This window comes from Dermacentor albipictus, chromosome 3 (genome assembly GCF_038994185.2).
Source record: "Dermacentor albipictus isolate Rhodes 1998 colony chromosome 3, USDA_Dalb.pri_finalv2, whole genome shotgun sequence".
NCBI lineage: Eukaryota > Metazoa > Arthropoda > Arachnida > Ixodida > Ixodidae > Dermacentor > Dermacentor albipictus.
In genome coordinates this window covers 87,141,332-87,155,685 of record NC_091823.1, presented here as the reverse complement: position 1 = coordinate 87,155,685, position 14,354 = coordinate 87,141,332, and the positions used below count along the sequence as shown (strand labels likewise).

Below are 14,354 nucleotides of genomic sequence, written 5' to 3'. Positions count from 1 at the left end.
TGTCATAGTCATAATTTCATGCCTGAGAAACCCACACCAACAATGGATTCCAATCTAAAATAAGACATCACGGCCTCCTTCTGCAAGAAACAGCACCAAACATGGTTTAAAGACCCGTTAGTGTCTTATGCCCTTTACAGAAAAAGCTCAGAGAAGTTGGACGCACCCAGCTTTCGGAGGTCATTACAGAGGTCGACAAAGACACCAGAGTTCTCTTCGATGTTGAAGTTCAGTGTCCCACTGCCGGGAAATGACCTCAGTAGCTCGGCGAGCATGCTGACCCACTGGTCGCTGTCAGCGGACGCCACCTCCAGAATGTCCTCTAATTCGGCCTTCCACTGGTGTTGCGCAGGGGCAAGAGGAGAAGAAGAAGACACAGGGGATGATGATGAGACAACAGAAAATACGAGCTTATACTGAAAGGTGGATTTACAGTGGCATAAAACACCAGCCTGCACATGAAATGAACTGTCATGTCACTATACGTCAGCACACACCTCAAGATACATCTTGCCCTCGCACATTCCTTAATCCAGACATTCACATTGCCCAAGATGCCTCTATTTAGTGCCTTATTAGGCCATGTCGCATGCAAAAACAAGCAACATTAAAAAGAGACACTCACTACAAACATATCTAAAAACATGCAGGAGAATTTAAGCCATAAGAACTGATCTTTTAAGGTTGAGGTGGCTTCTGTTGTTTTTAAACATTCAACATAACACTACCTTGACATAGTATGTCTAGTATACCTTGACACAGTATACAGCCTAGTCTACAAACAAACAAGATTTAACTTCCCTTTAGTGTCTCTTAACTCCTACATTAACAGTGCAGTGAAGAAATGTCAACAAGTATGACAAGTGACAGCAAACACATGATTTAGGTTCCAGGTGACTTGAATGACATGAAATGCTACAAGTACATGAAAAAGTTACGAAAGGAGGCTTTCAAACATGCCCTCTCCTTGCAAATGCTAAATTAAGCAATCAAAGTTCGGGGTCCTTACACAAAAATGAATACCGACAAATGGTCAAGAGTTTATAAAAGTTCGGTCAGATTTATTTTTCATTCCTATGGATGAACTTCTATAATAGAAGTACTAAGGCAATGTAGACTGCATTCCACCCAGTAAAAGTTACTCTTTTAACATGAGACTTATCTTTAAAATTAGCACTTTATGGCTCTTCACTTTTACAATGCAATTACGTTGTTGCGGCACATAAATGCTCCAAGTATTCCTATCCTCTTAAATTAATAAATGACTAGAATAACATTTATCAACAAAACACAGGATTCCTTGTCATATATTGAAATGCAAGCCATAGTGTAAGCTTAAAAAGAGTTCTTGCTTTTTCATCCCTGTCGCACATTGCCTCTCATATGCTTTACATGTGCCAGAGTCGTTGGCTGACGGAACTGGAATCTTGAAATATCAATCCTAATGGCAATCCAAATAATAATCCTAATAACAATCCTAATGGCAACACAAAATATACATAAGTCGACTGATCTTGCAATGCAGTGCCTTGTGTGCTGCTTTTCTAAAATGTTTGTACAAACATGTTTCCAAGCTCTCAAAGGCAGTAGAATACTTTCGCCAGTATGCACCAGAACCCCGATTTAAATAACACTAAAGCAACAAGGAAAAAAAAAGAATAGAAAGCAAGTGTTGCAATGGACGTTTTTTTTTATCTGGCATGGTGAAGACTGGCAGCAAAATCATGTGAATCCAATAGCAGAGAAACATGTTGTGCAACTGCTAAACAGTGTGCCTGTAACGGCGCCGCACAGCACAACAGAAGACACAAATAGAACTGATAGTAGTATGCACATGTAAAATTAAAAACCGAACAGCTGCGACGCTCGACTAAACGCCTATTAACACACATGCCGTGAACGGTAGTTTACCAGGCACTGCACAGCTAAAGTGGAGCAGACTACCGGGCATTGAAATATCGTTCGTGCGCGTAACGAGTACATCCATCAGCTGCTATTTACAAATAAACAACCGTACAACCTAACGGGTGGCTTTCCACGTTACCGGTCATTACAACGCCAGCGACATGCGCGCAAACGAACATCAATTTTTCAAAGTGCAGAAGGCAAAATGTGAACGCATCGTACGAAGTTAGCGCGCGCGAACCATTCGGCGCTGCGCCACGATAATCCGCGCCAAGTTCGCTACCGCCTATTCCGCGCCTACTATGGAAATGAGGGCTTGGCAAGAACTACGGACGCAAAACACAGCGGGAAAACACCAGCCGTGTGTTTAGATCGAGACTGCACGGGTTCAAACAAACAATGAAGTCAAACGGAAACATGTGCAAAGACAGCTATGACGTACTCGAGCAGACTCTACGTAAGTGGCTATCGCAGCGTTCAGCGGCACCGCAAGCCGCCGCGCTAGTCCTGTGATACCTTCCAGCTGGTGTGTTTACCAAACAGCGAACGCTCTCCTAAGCAGGTCGCAGCTGTCCGCGTAGCGCTTCCTATAATCACGATGCGTGCCATAGGTCAACACAGATAGCACGGAGAACAATCTGAACGCAAGTAAGTCTCTTGCAGACGCTAAAATAAGACGAAATAACTAATGACACTCTCGTCTTACCTCTTCGACATTGCGTCGCGGTATGTGCAGGAAGGAGAGTAGTAGTTTTAGCTTAACCTGAGACTGTAGGTCAATGAAACACTCTCTGATGTTTTTTAACACATCCTGGTTTAGCTGGGAACAGATGGAATAGCCAGACCACAGATCGTTACTCGTTCCGAGCTTATTATGTAGCCACAGCGACGTGTCGCTGTCGCGCACGTACGCCATCTTGAATCGAACAATTTTTCGGACGCCATTTTGAGAAACTGGTAGCCTCAAACCGGGCTTCGCCGCGTGATCTCCGCTTTTGGCCGCTTCTACTTTCATGTCGCTTGAAATATTGTGCTTTCGGTTTTGTTTATGCGTCCTACTTCTTTCTGAGTTGTTTTACTGTCTGCTGCCAATGTCCACACAGACGGCGTTCAGTGTTCACCCAACAGGTGCGACAGCTCTCGCTGTTCCCTTGGTGTGACAGTGAATGCGATCTAGTAGCGAAAGGAGGGAGAATTAAATGTGGAAACGGGCCTTCGTTGCTCTGTGACTTGCTCGCCGGCCGTAGGACGGTAATGATACATTAAACCAGGTCAAGAAGTGATATAGAAACACTCTATTTTTATTGAGCATTATTGAGCACTGTCCACATTCATAACAACATGGCAGAACTGGTGTCAGTATCTCGGAGGCCATGCTTTTGGCGTACTGTGATGGCTTCTCTACAGGCGAGGGCAACGGCCGCACAGCCGCACTGCACTGTTCACGAGCAATACGCACACATTACGCCAAGTTCCTTCCACTGCATTTAACTTATAGCGCTAAAGACTTATGTGCCCAAGCGACGACTCCGGAACGACCGTTCGGTTGACAGCACCAGAACAAGCTGTGAGAGAACAGGTGCCGGTAATAAATAAGCATAAATTACCGATGCTGGAGTGCTTAGACAGCCTCAATTACCAGTATCCTTGTGGGTGAAGTGCTTTAGAAAATAAGTAATAAGCTGCGACGCAAAATTAACGTCGAAGCAACGATTTAATGTATCTGTTAGCTATTTGGCGGTTATGTGTAGGTTAATAATAGATAACCACCAAACAAAAAGAGCTAAGAGATTTTTTTTTTTACAAAGGAATGAGCTATGCGTAAATAAACTTTAAAATTTTGATCAGAACAATGACTGATTTAACTTGCCCGCCTCCCTCATTGCAACAATAAGTTAGCTTTCCACCCTTCCCCTTCCTCCCAGTCGGACGACGCCGTCTGGGTGGAGGGGAGGGGGGAAGGTTGTATTCGAATATAAAAAAAAACTAATCAAATATTTCACAACTGACTGTTAAAGTCCGCTTACTGTTCTACGTCTGGTAAACAAGGTTAGCGCAAGGTATTAGAAATCAACAGTTTTCCTCTGTCAAAGCCGGCTGTTAAAAAAAAAGTTAATATATGACTACGACAACGCAAACTTTAATGATATAAACTTGGAATTATCTAACTTCCTTGACCCCTCTTTAAGTAACTTCGATGATCGCACGGTAGACAATAACTGGATCATATTCAGAAACAAAGTATATGAACTAACTGATAAGTTTATTCCGTCGAATTCTAAGGCGCCTTGGTTTAATTCTCACCTAAAGAGGCTTTGCAATCGCAAAAAAGCGCCTGTACTGCATCGCAAAAGAAAAGTCGCTTGGCATCTAAGTGGGACGCTTACAAGGACGCCAACGAAGCTTACATAGCAGCTAAAAAATTCGCTAAAAGCATGTTTCAAGAACACACTTTGCCTACAATAGTTACAGAAGACCCGAAAAAGTTTTGGCGCATCGTAAACCCTTCCAAAGATGATAAAATAACCTTAGCTGATTATAGTGGATCAAAAATACCTGACGCTGAATGTCCCCGAATCCTAAACTCCGCATTCTACAGTGATGTCGTTCTATGTCCTGATCCTGCGTTTCCCACCCTAAATAGCTGCAATTACCCGGCTATGGATTTTATTAGGATCGAGCCACTTAGGACAGAAAATGTAATTAAAAATCCAAAGATGTCATCAAGCCTTGGCCCAGACCTGGTTACCGCAAAGTTTTTGAGAAAAACTTCAGTTTACTCATCTTTATTACTTTCAAAAATATTCCAGCAATCTTTGGACACCCATCAGCTCCCTGCAGACTGGATAATTGAGAAAATTAAGGTGGTTCCACTTCGCAAGTCCGCCAAAATGCTCACCTCACAACTACCGCCCCATTTCCCTCACTAGCATTCCTTGTAAAGTACTCGAACATAGCTTGTTTCCTCATTTAGTTAAGCACTTAGACGATAACTCATTCTTCACACGCGCACAGCATGGTTTCCGCAAACGTTTGTCCTGTGAAACACAACTGCTTTCGTTCATCTTATTCTTGATAAAGGTTCATGCGCAGAGTGTGTTTCATTCGACTTTGAAAAGGCTTTCGACAAGGTATGTCACAAACTACTCATCTTTAAGCTTAGTAAACTAGATCTTGACCCTAATCTGTTTGCATGGCTAGAGCACTTTCTTCTTAATCGATCCCAGTTCGTTGCATTTAATAACCACTTCTCTACATTTAGCCCCGTTGAATCTGGCGTTCCTCAAGGATCGGTGTTAGGCCTTCTCCTTTTTTTAATTTATATTGACGACTTCCCCAATGAAATTTCTTCTAACATTTATCTCTTTGCCGACGATTGCGTTATTCTTCGTGAAACTTCTGACGCCGCTGATACTAACATTCTACAAAATGACATTAACGCTGTCTGTAACTGGTGCGACTTGTGGTTAATGAAACTAAAACCATCTAAGTGCATAACCATGCGTGTAACCCGCCGTGAACTTCCTCTTCCAACCTATTACCTTAATTATACTGCCATGGAAGCAGTTACATCTTACAAATACCTAGGTGTCCATTTAACCTCTACTCTTTCCTGGTCTTTACACATCGACAGCGTTATCAATAAAAGTAATCGCATGCTAGGTTATATCCGTCAAAACTTCTCTTCCACTCTGTCATCATTAAGGTTAATTTTCTACAAGACGCTAATTAGGAGTAAAATGGAATACGCTTCATCAATTTGGGACCCATATATATGCTGAGACACTAACCCAGTCTCTCGAACGTGTTCAAAACAATGCCTCGCGTTTCATCTTAAGCAATTATAACCGAACGGCTAGCGTAACTTCTATGAAAAACAACCTCCAACTTCCTCCACTTTCTTCTCGTCGCAAATGCTCTCGCCTGGCTCTGTTTCATAATATATACTTCCATAATTCATATCCGCGCGATAATCTTATTTCATTCCCAACCTACATATCTCCTCGCACTGATCATCATCACAAAGTTGGAGTTTTGCAGTGTCGCACTAGAGCTTGTCATGAGTCTTTTCTTCCTAGGACGTGTCAAGAATGGAATCACCTTCCAGCCACGTTGATTGCTAGACCACGCACGATTTCGTACGGCCATAATGGACACCATCGCTTCGGGCTTCACATGTCTATGACTACGTCGCTTGCTGCCTTCTTTGTTTTCTGTGTTACGTAACTTTTCTTTTTTTTTACCCCACTCCCCTCTGTAATACCTTGTGGTCTTGAGAGTATAATAAATAAATGAAAGCAATGCACAAATAAAGTGGCAATGCTAGCTTTGTTTTTGGTTTCGCGCCAGAGCCTACGTGACATGCTATTTTCGCTTGTAGTCTGCAATTTAGTGCTTCTTGCATGCAACCAACAATGTTTTCCTTGCAACGGGCCTTTTTACATGCATCTGCATGGCACACAAGTCCTTCAGCAGCTTTTTCGTTTCTTTTTGCACAACTTCATTGCGATCTTTCTTTTTTTCTACATCCATTTATATGTCGTTTTTACAAAGTTAGTCATACAGCATACACTCATTCTCGGAAAGCTTGTTTACAACCAAGCTCCAGTGAGGTTCAGAGGCTATTTGCGCTGTTGTTTTAATGCCATTAGTGATACAGTGTTTAAAACTTATCCCAGTTGTCCGTGATAGTTGGCTGCTTGTTTTTTTTTCTCGCTAATCAGCTCAAGCGGGGCACCAAATTTCGCCGAAATAAATAGTTCTGCTGTGAATATATGCGTCTGCGTTTGACACTTCGATTCCCTAATCGATTGTGCACTACGCGTATTCGATTCGTATTCAAAAAAGTTGATATTCGCTCAGCGCGACCTGGGACGAAGACATAAACAGAGAAGCAGACATGGACAATCGCTGACATTAATTGGGACTTATCTTTATGACAAATGACAAATATGATACACGTACTGCATAATGAAAACAAATAGATAAACAAGAAGTGCAGCCCAAGTCGAGTAAAGGAACATTCTGTGTTCTATTCGAACAGTCGTTCTTGGGGGGAGCTAGCACGAGAATGCAACACAGGCGATAGAAAGTAGTTTTTCTTGGTATTTGATACGCACTGCGCTTTTTAGTTTATTCCTTAATTTGATCACCCCCCCCCCCCTTTGTCTTCATTCTAACACACATATTTCGCGATGGTTACAAGTATTCCCTATATGAAAGTTGGCGCTTGTCCTTGTCTGTTCTTTAGCTTATGCCCTCGTTCCATGTCACGCTGTTGCATTCCATCTCGCAATGTTACGTGTCGCGCAGTTAGACGGTTGGAGTTCAGCGTGCCGTTCGCGCGACAAGTTATCCATGGTAGTCATTTATATCTTATCTGGGGCTATCCTTTGGCTTAAATAAATGCGGCATATTATTTGCGCTATACATTGCAGAATCACAGCCGGAAATCTAGCGAAGTTGAGTTCGAGAGAAGGAGGCCACGGCGTCCGCCACGTTCTTCGTTTAGAGGACCTTCAAACGCACGGCCGCGCCTTGAGCGTGTGTGTATGGAGGATATTTGTTTAGCAAGGAGGTTGTATAAAACCTCTGGAGCGTCAGATTGGTCCCAGCCGTCGCTTACGCGATTGAGCGAAGCCGCCTGCGGCCATATTGCTGGAGCGCGGCTCCAACATATATGCGGCCACAGTATATGTAATAATAATGTTTAATAATAAATATAGTAAATGATGATAATAATAATAATAAAATATAATAAATATTTTTGTATATATATATACGCACGGCGCTTTCTCTGTTCATCGCCGGGTTCCGCGACGAATAACAATGATAATAACAAAAAAAGGACAATTAGAATATATGTCAGTCCGCACTTGCGTGTCACTGTCATCGATTAAAAAAAGATATTCCTGCGTCGATTTATTGCCGCAGGCTATGAAAAAAGCTACTGGCAGTACGCTTCGCCGATGCCATTTTCCACGATTGGTTTCACATACAAACTAAGGTTGTGTGATGTGAATGTGTAATGAACATTCATCCCTGCTTACACAGTAATTGACGTTAAATATACGATAGGCGCTGTTGTGCGGCGCGTCAAGTGCCCGTCGACAGGGAGTTCGAAGTAACCATGAATAAAGCCCTGCGGACGTCCGTTTTAGAGCGCAGCTCTTAGGCGCCTGTTCCTGCGTGGTTGGTTGGTTGAAAGCCCTTATCGAAAACAAAAAGAAAGGTGGAGCCCTTAAGGGGCTCCGCAATGAGTGGAGTCCCTATATTCCGGGACCCCATTGGTACGAGCCGCCAGCTTAGCCCTCTGAACCAAGGCCTTTTGGGCCTGAAGGTCCGAGCAACCGAGCAGCATCGCCTCCCACTTTCTCCTCTCGGGTTCGGTTAGGGTTGAGGGAAAGAGCTGCGTGGAACGTCGGCGTGCCTCGTAACCGAGCGAACGAGCACAGCGAAGGACGAAAGAGCGAATGCGGAGCGCAGCAGATGACGAAAGACAGCGATAGCGAAGCGAGCGCGAGGAGGAAAGCAGAAGGGGAGGCTATGGCGAAAGCGCGAGAAGAAAAGCCTAATGCCGCGGAAGGTGGGCTCGGCGGCGACAATGGCTACAAGGTGGCCCCGGAGAAGCGCGCGTCAGACGCATGGAAACAAAGCGCTGCATGAGCGAAGGTCTGTCTGCGATGGATGCTGTGAGTCACGCCAACGTGTCGCCCATGCGCTACTTTTAGCCACCTCCCGATTTGCGAGGCAGTCGTGCCACACGAGGCAGATTGTCGGCACCAGCCAATATATCACGGGAGATGCGCTCAAATTTTGCATCACGGAGTATCGTAATCGTCGGTGCACTTTTCTTGCGTTGTTTCATGTTTTTTTTCCATAGTAATAGTTCCTGTTAGTATAATAACTTCTATGGTAACTTTATCTTTTTCTGAGGAACCTAAAGTCCCCCTCGCGCTATATTCGTGGTCACGTTATTCACCTGCAAATATGGTAATTACACTCTATTTTAGTACTCAACATTACCGAGCCGGTTTTCACGAGCGCGCCGCAAGCTGTGTGTTTAACATCCTGAACAACTTAATAGTCATATGCTGAAGCTACAGCTTGCATCATGAACTTCACTGTGGAAGTTCTTTGATAATTCATGTGTTTAGAAAAACTGATCCCACTTATCCATCCCATCTAGAGCTTATTGTAACACACAGGACATCTGAAACACCTGTCAGAAATGCTACACAGACATAGGAACAGCAGAAAACATTTCTAATTGACACCAACTTTTACAATGCGTAATGGTTCACTATGCAAGCTAAGTTGTAACTGTAACGTTCCTTACTTTTACAGTGGAGCGGTTAGAACCTCGCTGGGTTTCTCTTGACGTCCGCAGCTTCGCCGAGCTGGGGGAGAGAAAGCTGAGAGAGAGTGAAAGCAGAGTACAAATATATTATCGCGCTGTATGGAGAACCAGCGCTGGATAGGCGGCGCGTCGAAAAGAGTGCGTTGCACGCCGCCCGGGCGACGAAATGCGGCATATTCAAGCCTCTCGACCAGACGACACGTCCGCGGCCGTTTCATAGTTCGCACATATGCTTCGCATGTTTCCGTTTTCGCGCCGCTTCAAGTGGACAATTTTCGTAAAGAAGCTAGCGCCATCAAGTGAAGAAATGACGAAAGAAGCTTTTTAAGCTTCATATATTTTTCACAGTGTGTCGCGGCGAGCACGTGTGTTTATTTAATAGTTGCGCCGTGTGCCGTTCCCATGCTTGTGTGGCAGCCTGCCTCGCAAATCTAGTAGCTACGGCGCCGGTCTTGCTGCGCTATGGTTTCGGAAGTATTAGTTGGCCTGAAGACATCCCATACTTCTCTGGCTAGACATAAGAAATTCTGATGTTACTTGGCCACAGCAGTCTATGGAGAAGAAAGCTTTATCGCATCAGCTGACTCAGGCAAGCAAAGGTTTAGCACTAATTACATAAATTTACCGGATGCATCTCAGCGCCGAGTCCTCATCCGCATGCGCATTTTTAAAAACACATAGGCGGCTTATAGTCACGCGTGCGCCGGCAGTATGCGCACACAACTCGTGTTACAAGGCAGCTTCCCTGCCACATAATTCTTGGCAATGAATGGAAACTATTTACCTTTCGTATCGTTGGCTTGGTGTCGTGGCATTGGAAGGAGCTTGGCGGTGGTATTGCGAAGGAAAAATGGTTGGTACACATGCGGGATGGTGCATGCTATTGTTCATTTTGTATCCGACGAAATGCCGACTGCAGATTCTGCTGTTTGGCACCGGCTGCCATGGCTGATCGTCTTCACTATCGAATAAATCAGGCACACACGCGAAATTCGATTTAGAAACCAGCCCGACACCGCTTGACAGGGCGACAAGACGGGAACTTACTCCGCTCGCCTGACTGCTTGGATGCAACGCCGCCTCCGTTCTCGCTCGTAGGGTTTAGATGAAAAGACGCAGAAGGGGACATCCTCCCTCATTCCGACGTAGTTGTCACTTGTATACGCAACAGTACCGTCGGCGTCCTTTCGTTTTCCTTCGACTTTCAGCGCACGCAACGCCGCTACCAGCAGCAATTTTCGTCCGCGGGAGCGGCTGCATTGCGCACGTTCTGACCGCCAAGGTGCGCTGCAGGCGTCGTGAAAACTTCAGCGCTGGTTCCTAGCAGCCACCGGAGATGAACGCCTCTCCTCCGTCGCCTGACCGCAATGCCTCCCCAACACCCTCTAGAGAACTAGGAGGTGTTGGCCTCGCGCGCCACAGGAGAGTGCGCTAGAGTGCACGCGTTCCTCGCGCGCGTGCGCGCAGCTCCTTCTTCCCCGCTAGGCTCCACCCAAACTTACCTCTTCGCCGCTCCGTACAGACGGGAGACAACCGCGGCGTTTGCTACGGCGTTGGCCACGCGAGTCGCGGACGCCGTAGGAACGCGTTGCTGGCGCTCGTGTGTCTTTTACGCGGTTTATCACTACTTTACTGGTCATCCCTCTCTGATGTTTGCGATAGCAGAGCCACGCATAATTTTTATGCGAAGCATATTACTAGGGCTCAACCCAGCTCCTCAGGCGCGGCGGTGTCGCCTTCAATACCACGTTGCACCGTGACGTCACGACAGAGGAGAAACGGGGCTCCAACTCGCGCCGTCGCCTGCCGTCGCTCGCGGCGTCGCGGCGGTATACAAGTAGCTGCGCTTGCCTCTGCTAGACACTCACGAGGTGAGATGCCTCCTGGAGACAGAGCTGCTCGTTGGAATGAGAAGCGAAGGTTGCGGCGTGCTACAGAGACTGTTTCTAGGTGGCTTTGCTACGGCGCAGCGACTACGCGCCCCGCATCGGACGCGGTGAGCGTCGAGCAACGCAGCGTTCGGCGCGACAACGAAATGTGCGCCTGAGCAAGCGCCGCACGCCTGAGCCGACGCCGACGACACCGGCTTTTCTGCGACACGAGCTCCTTAACGCTCTCGCGTTAAAATAAAGGCTAGTATGCTTCGCATCCTGGGCTTAACCTTAGCTAAGCCACAGCCATTTTTTAGGATGGAGAAAGGATAATTTGGGAGACGCAGCTCGGGGGGGGGGGGGGGATGTCTCCTTCCCGCATCCTATTAAAAGAAAAAGACTCTATGCTAAAAGCCCTAACGCGACACGTGCTCCTACGTTCCGCAAAGCACATGCGTGCTGCGTACGTATCGTCATGACGCAGTACTAAAGCTGTCTATTAAAAATATGCAAGTGCCACGTAGCTGGACCAAACAAAGGTAATGTTGTTTGCGGCGCTTGGAGATAGTCAGATTATTTTTTGCACTCTGCCTAATTACACAACTAGTCTTCAATGATTAATGAACTCCTCAGTTGTTATAAGTAGATTAAAAATATAAATGAGAAAATGGTAGAGCAACATGAGAAAGTCTCGAGACAGCTTTCTGTTGCTCAATACGTCATAAAAGGGTTTTTCCGAGCGTGAAAAAAGCCCACGAACGCACGCAACATTGCCGCACGATTGGTGCTTGAGCAAAAACACTGCGACTGAAACGAAGGCGCAAATAAACACCGTCACAGTAGGACAAGCTAGCGCTGACTGTCAACTGAATTTTAATGCGAATAGCATTCTTGGCACTGTCAGACCAGTTTTCTTTCCGGCTATCTAATCAAAAATACGGGTTCAGTGGGGAGGTAGTTCATTCCAAAGTATATAGTATAGCATTCCTTTATGATGAAAATGAAGTTATTAATGCGAATAGCATTCTTGGCATTGTCAGATCAGTTTTCTTTGCGGCCATTTAACTGTTTAGTGGAGCACCTGGAACGCTCTCTATAATGTCGCCATTTGAGCGCACAAGTGTTTTCAAGAACCCCGATAAAACTAAAGTGTGACTTTAAAGTTAGTACCTGTACTTTAGAGTTCATAGTGTAAAGTGTGTGTATAGAACGACAAACATCCACTCAGTGCACTATAGAAGAAGAAACTTTATTAAAAAATAATGGTCCGGCAATTTGTTGAGCCTCAGGTGTCGGCTCGAAGTCCTCGGACTCGGGCGGCACCTTCGGCTTGCCGGACGGCCCAGAGCTGGTCTTTCAACTCCGAACTTGTGAGAGCCGGCTCTTAGCTGCGGCGACGCCGATGGAGGTCCCCGGTGGACCCCGCAGCTGGGACGGCGTCGGGAAGATGCGAGCTCGATGCTTTCTGCACGCTGGTAATGGCAGCGGTTATGGACGCGTCGCGAACGGAGGTGGTTTCAGTACCGTTGTTGCTGGCACATTCCCAGAGCATTTGTCGCAGCGTTAATAAATTCGTTTTATTCTCAAAAGGAATGTATTCGCATACTTCAGTAATCATCGCAGATGAGTTCTGCGTGAATTTCTTATTCGGAGAACGTCAGCCAGAACAAGCATGCGCTTACATTTTGCACAGCACTAGATTAGAAATTTTCATTAATAAGGGCTATCGCTTTTGCTGACCGTGCAACAGAGAGCGTATTTACACACTTGCGTCTCGCTTTTTAAGGCAGGCGTTCTTTGAACAAAAATTCAGTTGGCAGTCAGCGCTTTATCCCTTAGGCTCGTGTACTTCTTTGTTTCCTTATTTCACTTTATGTTGAACAGAGGTGTAAGTCACAAGAATTTTGAGAATATATTCTTGTACAAGTCATATCAGTCTGCTGCGCAAATTGTTAGTGCCATCAGCATTTGTTAAAGGTCAAGAAAAGTGCCGTTTGCGGCCCCCATCTTTGGGAACTTCCAAGATATGAAAAGGATAAACTTATATGAAAGCGGTAATTCGCTACATTAAACTTTGCAAGGGAGACGAGGAAGTATTTAAAAAAATTCTCCTGATGATCTTGAAATGTTGATGGAAACTAGTTCGAGAGATATTTTGGCAAAGGGTTTTAGCATACGTCAGTAGCGCTGCGAAGCTGGTCGCAGGAGCAGAAACGGATTAGCACCATTGACGCGCAGGCGAGAAGCGTAAAGAAGCAGAGTCACGCATGCGCCTATAGGTGAGCTCCGGTAGGGGCCTGAGAAGCGGGGTGAGTAGGGGCACGATGATGTAACGCTACCTGAGCATACAGATATAGCGCTACATTGTAGAACGAAGACTTTTGACAAGTCGCCTGTTGTTGTTGCTGCTGCTGCTGTTATTGTCATCGTTGTTGTTGTTTTTGTTGTTGCTGTTGTTGTCGTCGTCGTAGTCGTCGTCGTCTACGTGAGGATGGAGTTAGAAACATGACGTTTCAATTTGTAGCGACAGCTCAATATACCTCCACTCGATTTCTTTTCCGTTATGCTGCTGTGCAAACGAGGGTTGCCAACTCTCGGGTATATGAAGTCGAGACAGTGGGAGAGGGACGGCTGACAACGAACAACCGTATCAGTGCCAGGAGCCACCAGTGAGTACGTGGAACAAAGTTTAACAATTTTTTTAGTGCTACAATTATGCAATTTACAATAGAAAGGGTGCCTGACTAACACGACTGCCAATACGGATAGCGGTTCTGCCAACGGTAAGGGCCCATTACATGACTACTCGTAGGATCACGAAAAGAACGAAGCCATGTTTATGACAATGCAACAGGACACAAAATATTAGAATGTGCAAACATGCTGTCAGGCATTATAAAAAGAAAGCTGATCTATATATAGCGATGCAGTAGAAAAAGAAAAGAAAAAGTCGGGACATTCGGTCATCCCGACTGGGTCAAGTCGGGACATGGGAAACTTACTGAAAGGTCAGGACAGTCAAACTGAATTCGGGATGGTTGGCTTTAGGTGCAAAGCCGATATCGCTTCTTCCGGTATCAGTCCAGGGAACTGGTTCTGGGAGTGGGCAAGGCGGCAAGATGTTCGATCATATAAAAACGCACTTACCGTTGGCCTCACGTATTCAAAGCAGGCCTTGAGGTGTTGCACTGGGTTTAATTTGCCTTTGGTTACAGCAC

General features: G+C 45.6%; 1 protein-coding gene and 1 long non-coding RNA gene across 6 annotated transcripts in view; one reads left to right on the top strand and one right to left on the bottom strand.

Moving 5' to 3' along the window:
• LOC139057450 (negative elongation factor A-like) overlaps positions 1-2,997 on the bottom strand; it is a 54,295-nt gene extending 51,298 nt beyond the window's left edge. For 2 of the 5 annotated variants that reach the window (XM_070535746.1, XM_070535747.1), the window contains exons 1-2: positions 2,612-2,996; positions 167-338 (exon numbers count right to left, since the gene is read on the bottom strand). In XM_070535746.1, coding sequence (XP_070391847.1) covers positions 167-338; positions 2,612-2,920 — 481 coding nt within the window. In that variant the 5' untranslated portion in view covers positions 2,921-2,996. Of the gene's footprint in view, positions 1-166; positions 339-2,347; positions 2,448-2,611 lie in introns of those variants that run through there. The other 3 variants (XM_070535745.1, XM_070535748.1, XM_070535749.1) reach the window with 3 other exon arrangements.
• LOC139057451 (uncharacterized) overlaps positions 2,423-14,354 on the top strand; it is a 36,392-nt gene continuing 24,460 nt past the window's right edge. The window contains exon 1 of the long non-coding RNA XR_011512803.1: positions 2,423-2,553. This is a non-coding gene — a long non-coding RNA (uncharacterized lncRNA). The remainder of the gene's footprint in view (positions 2,554-14,354) is intronic.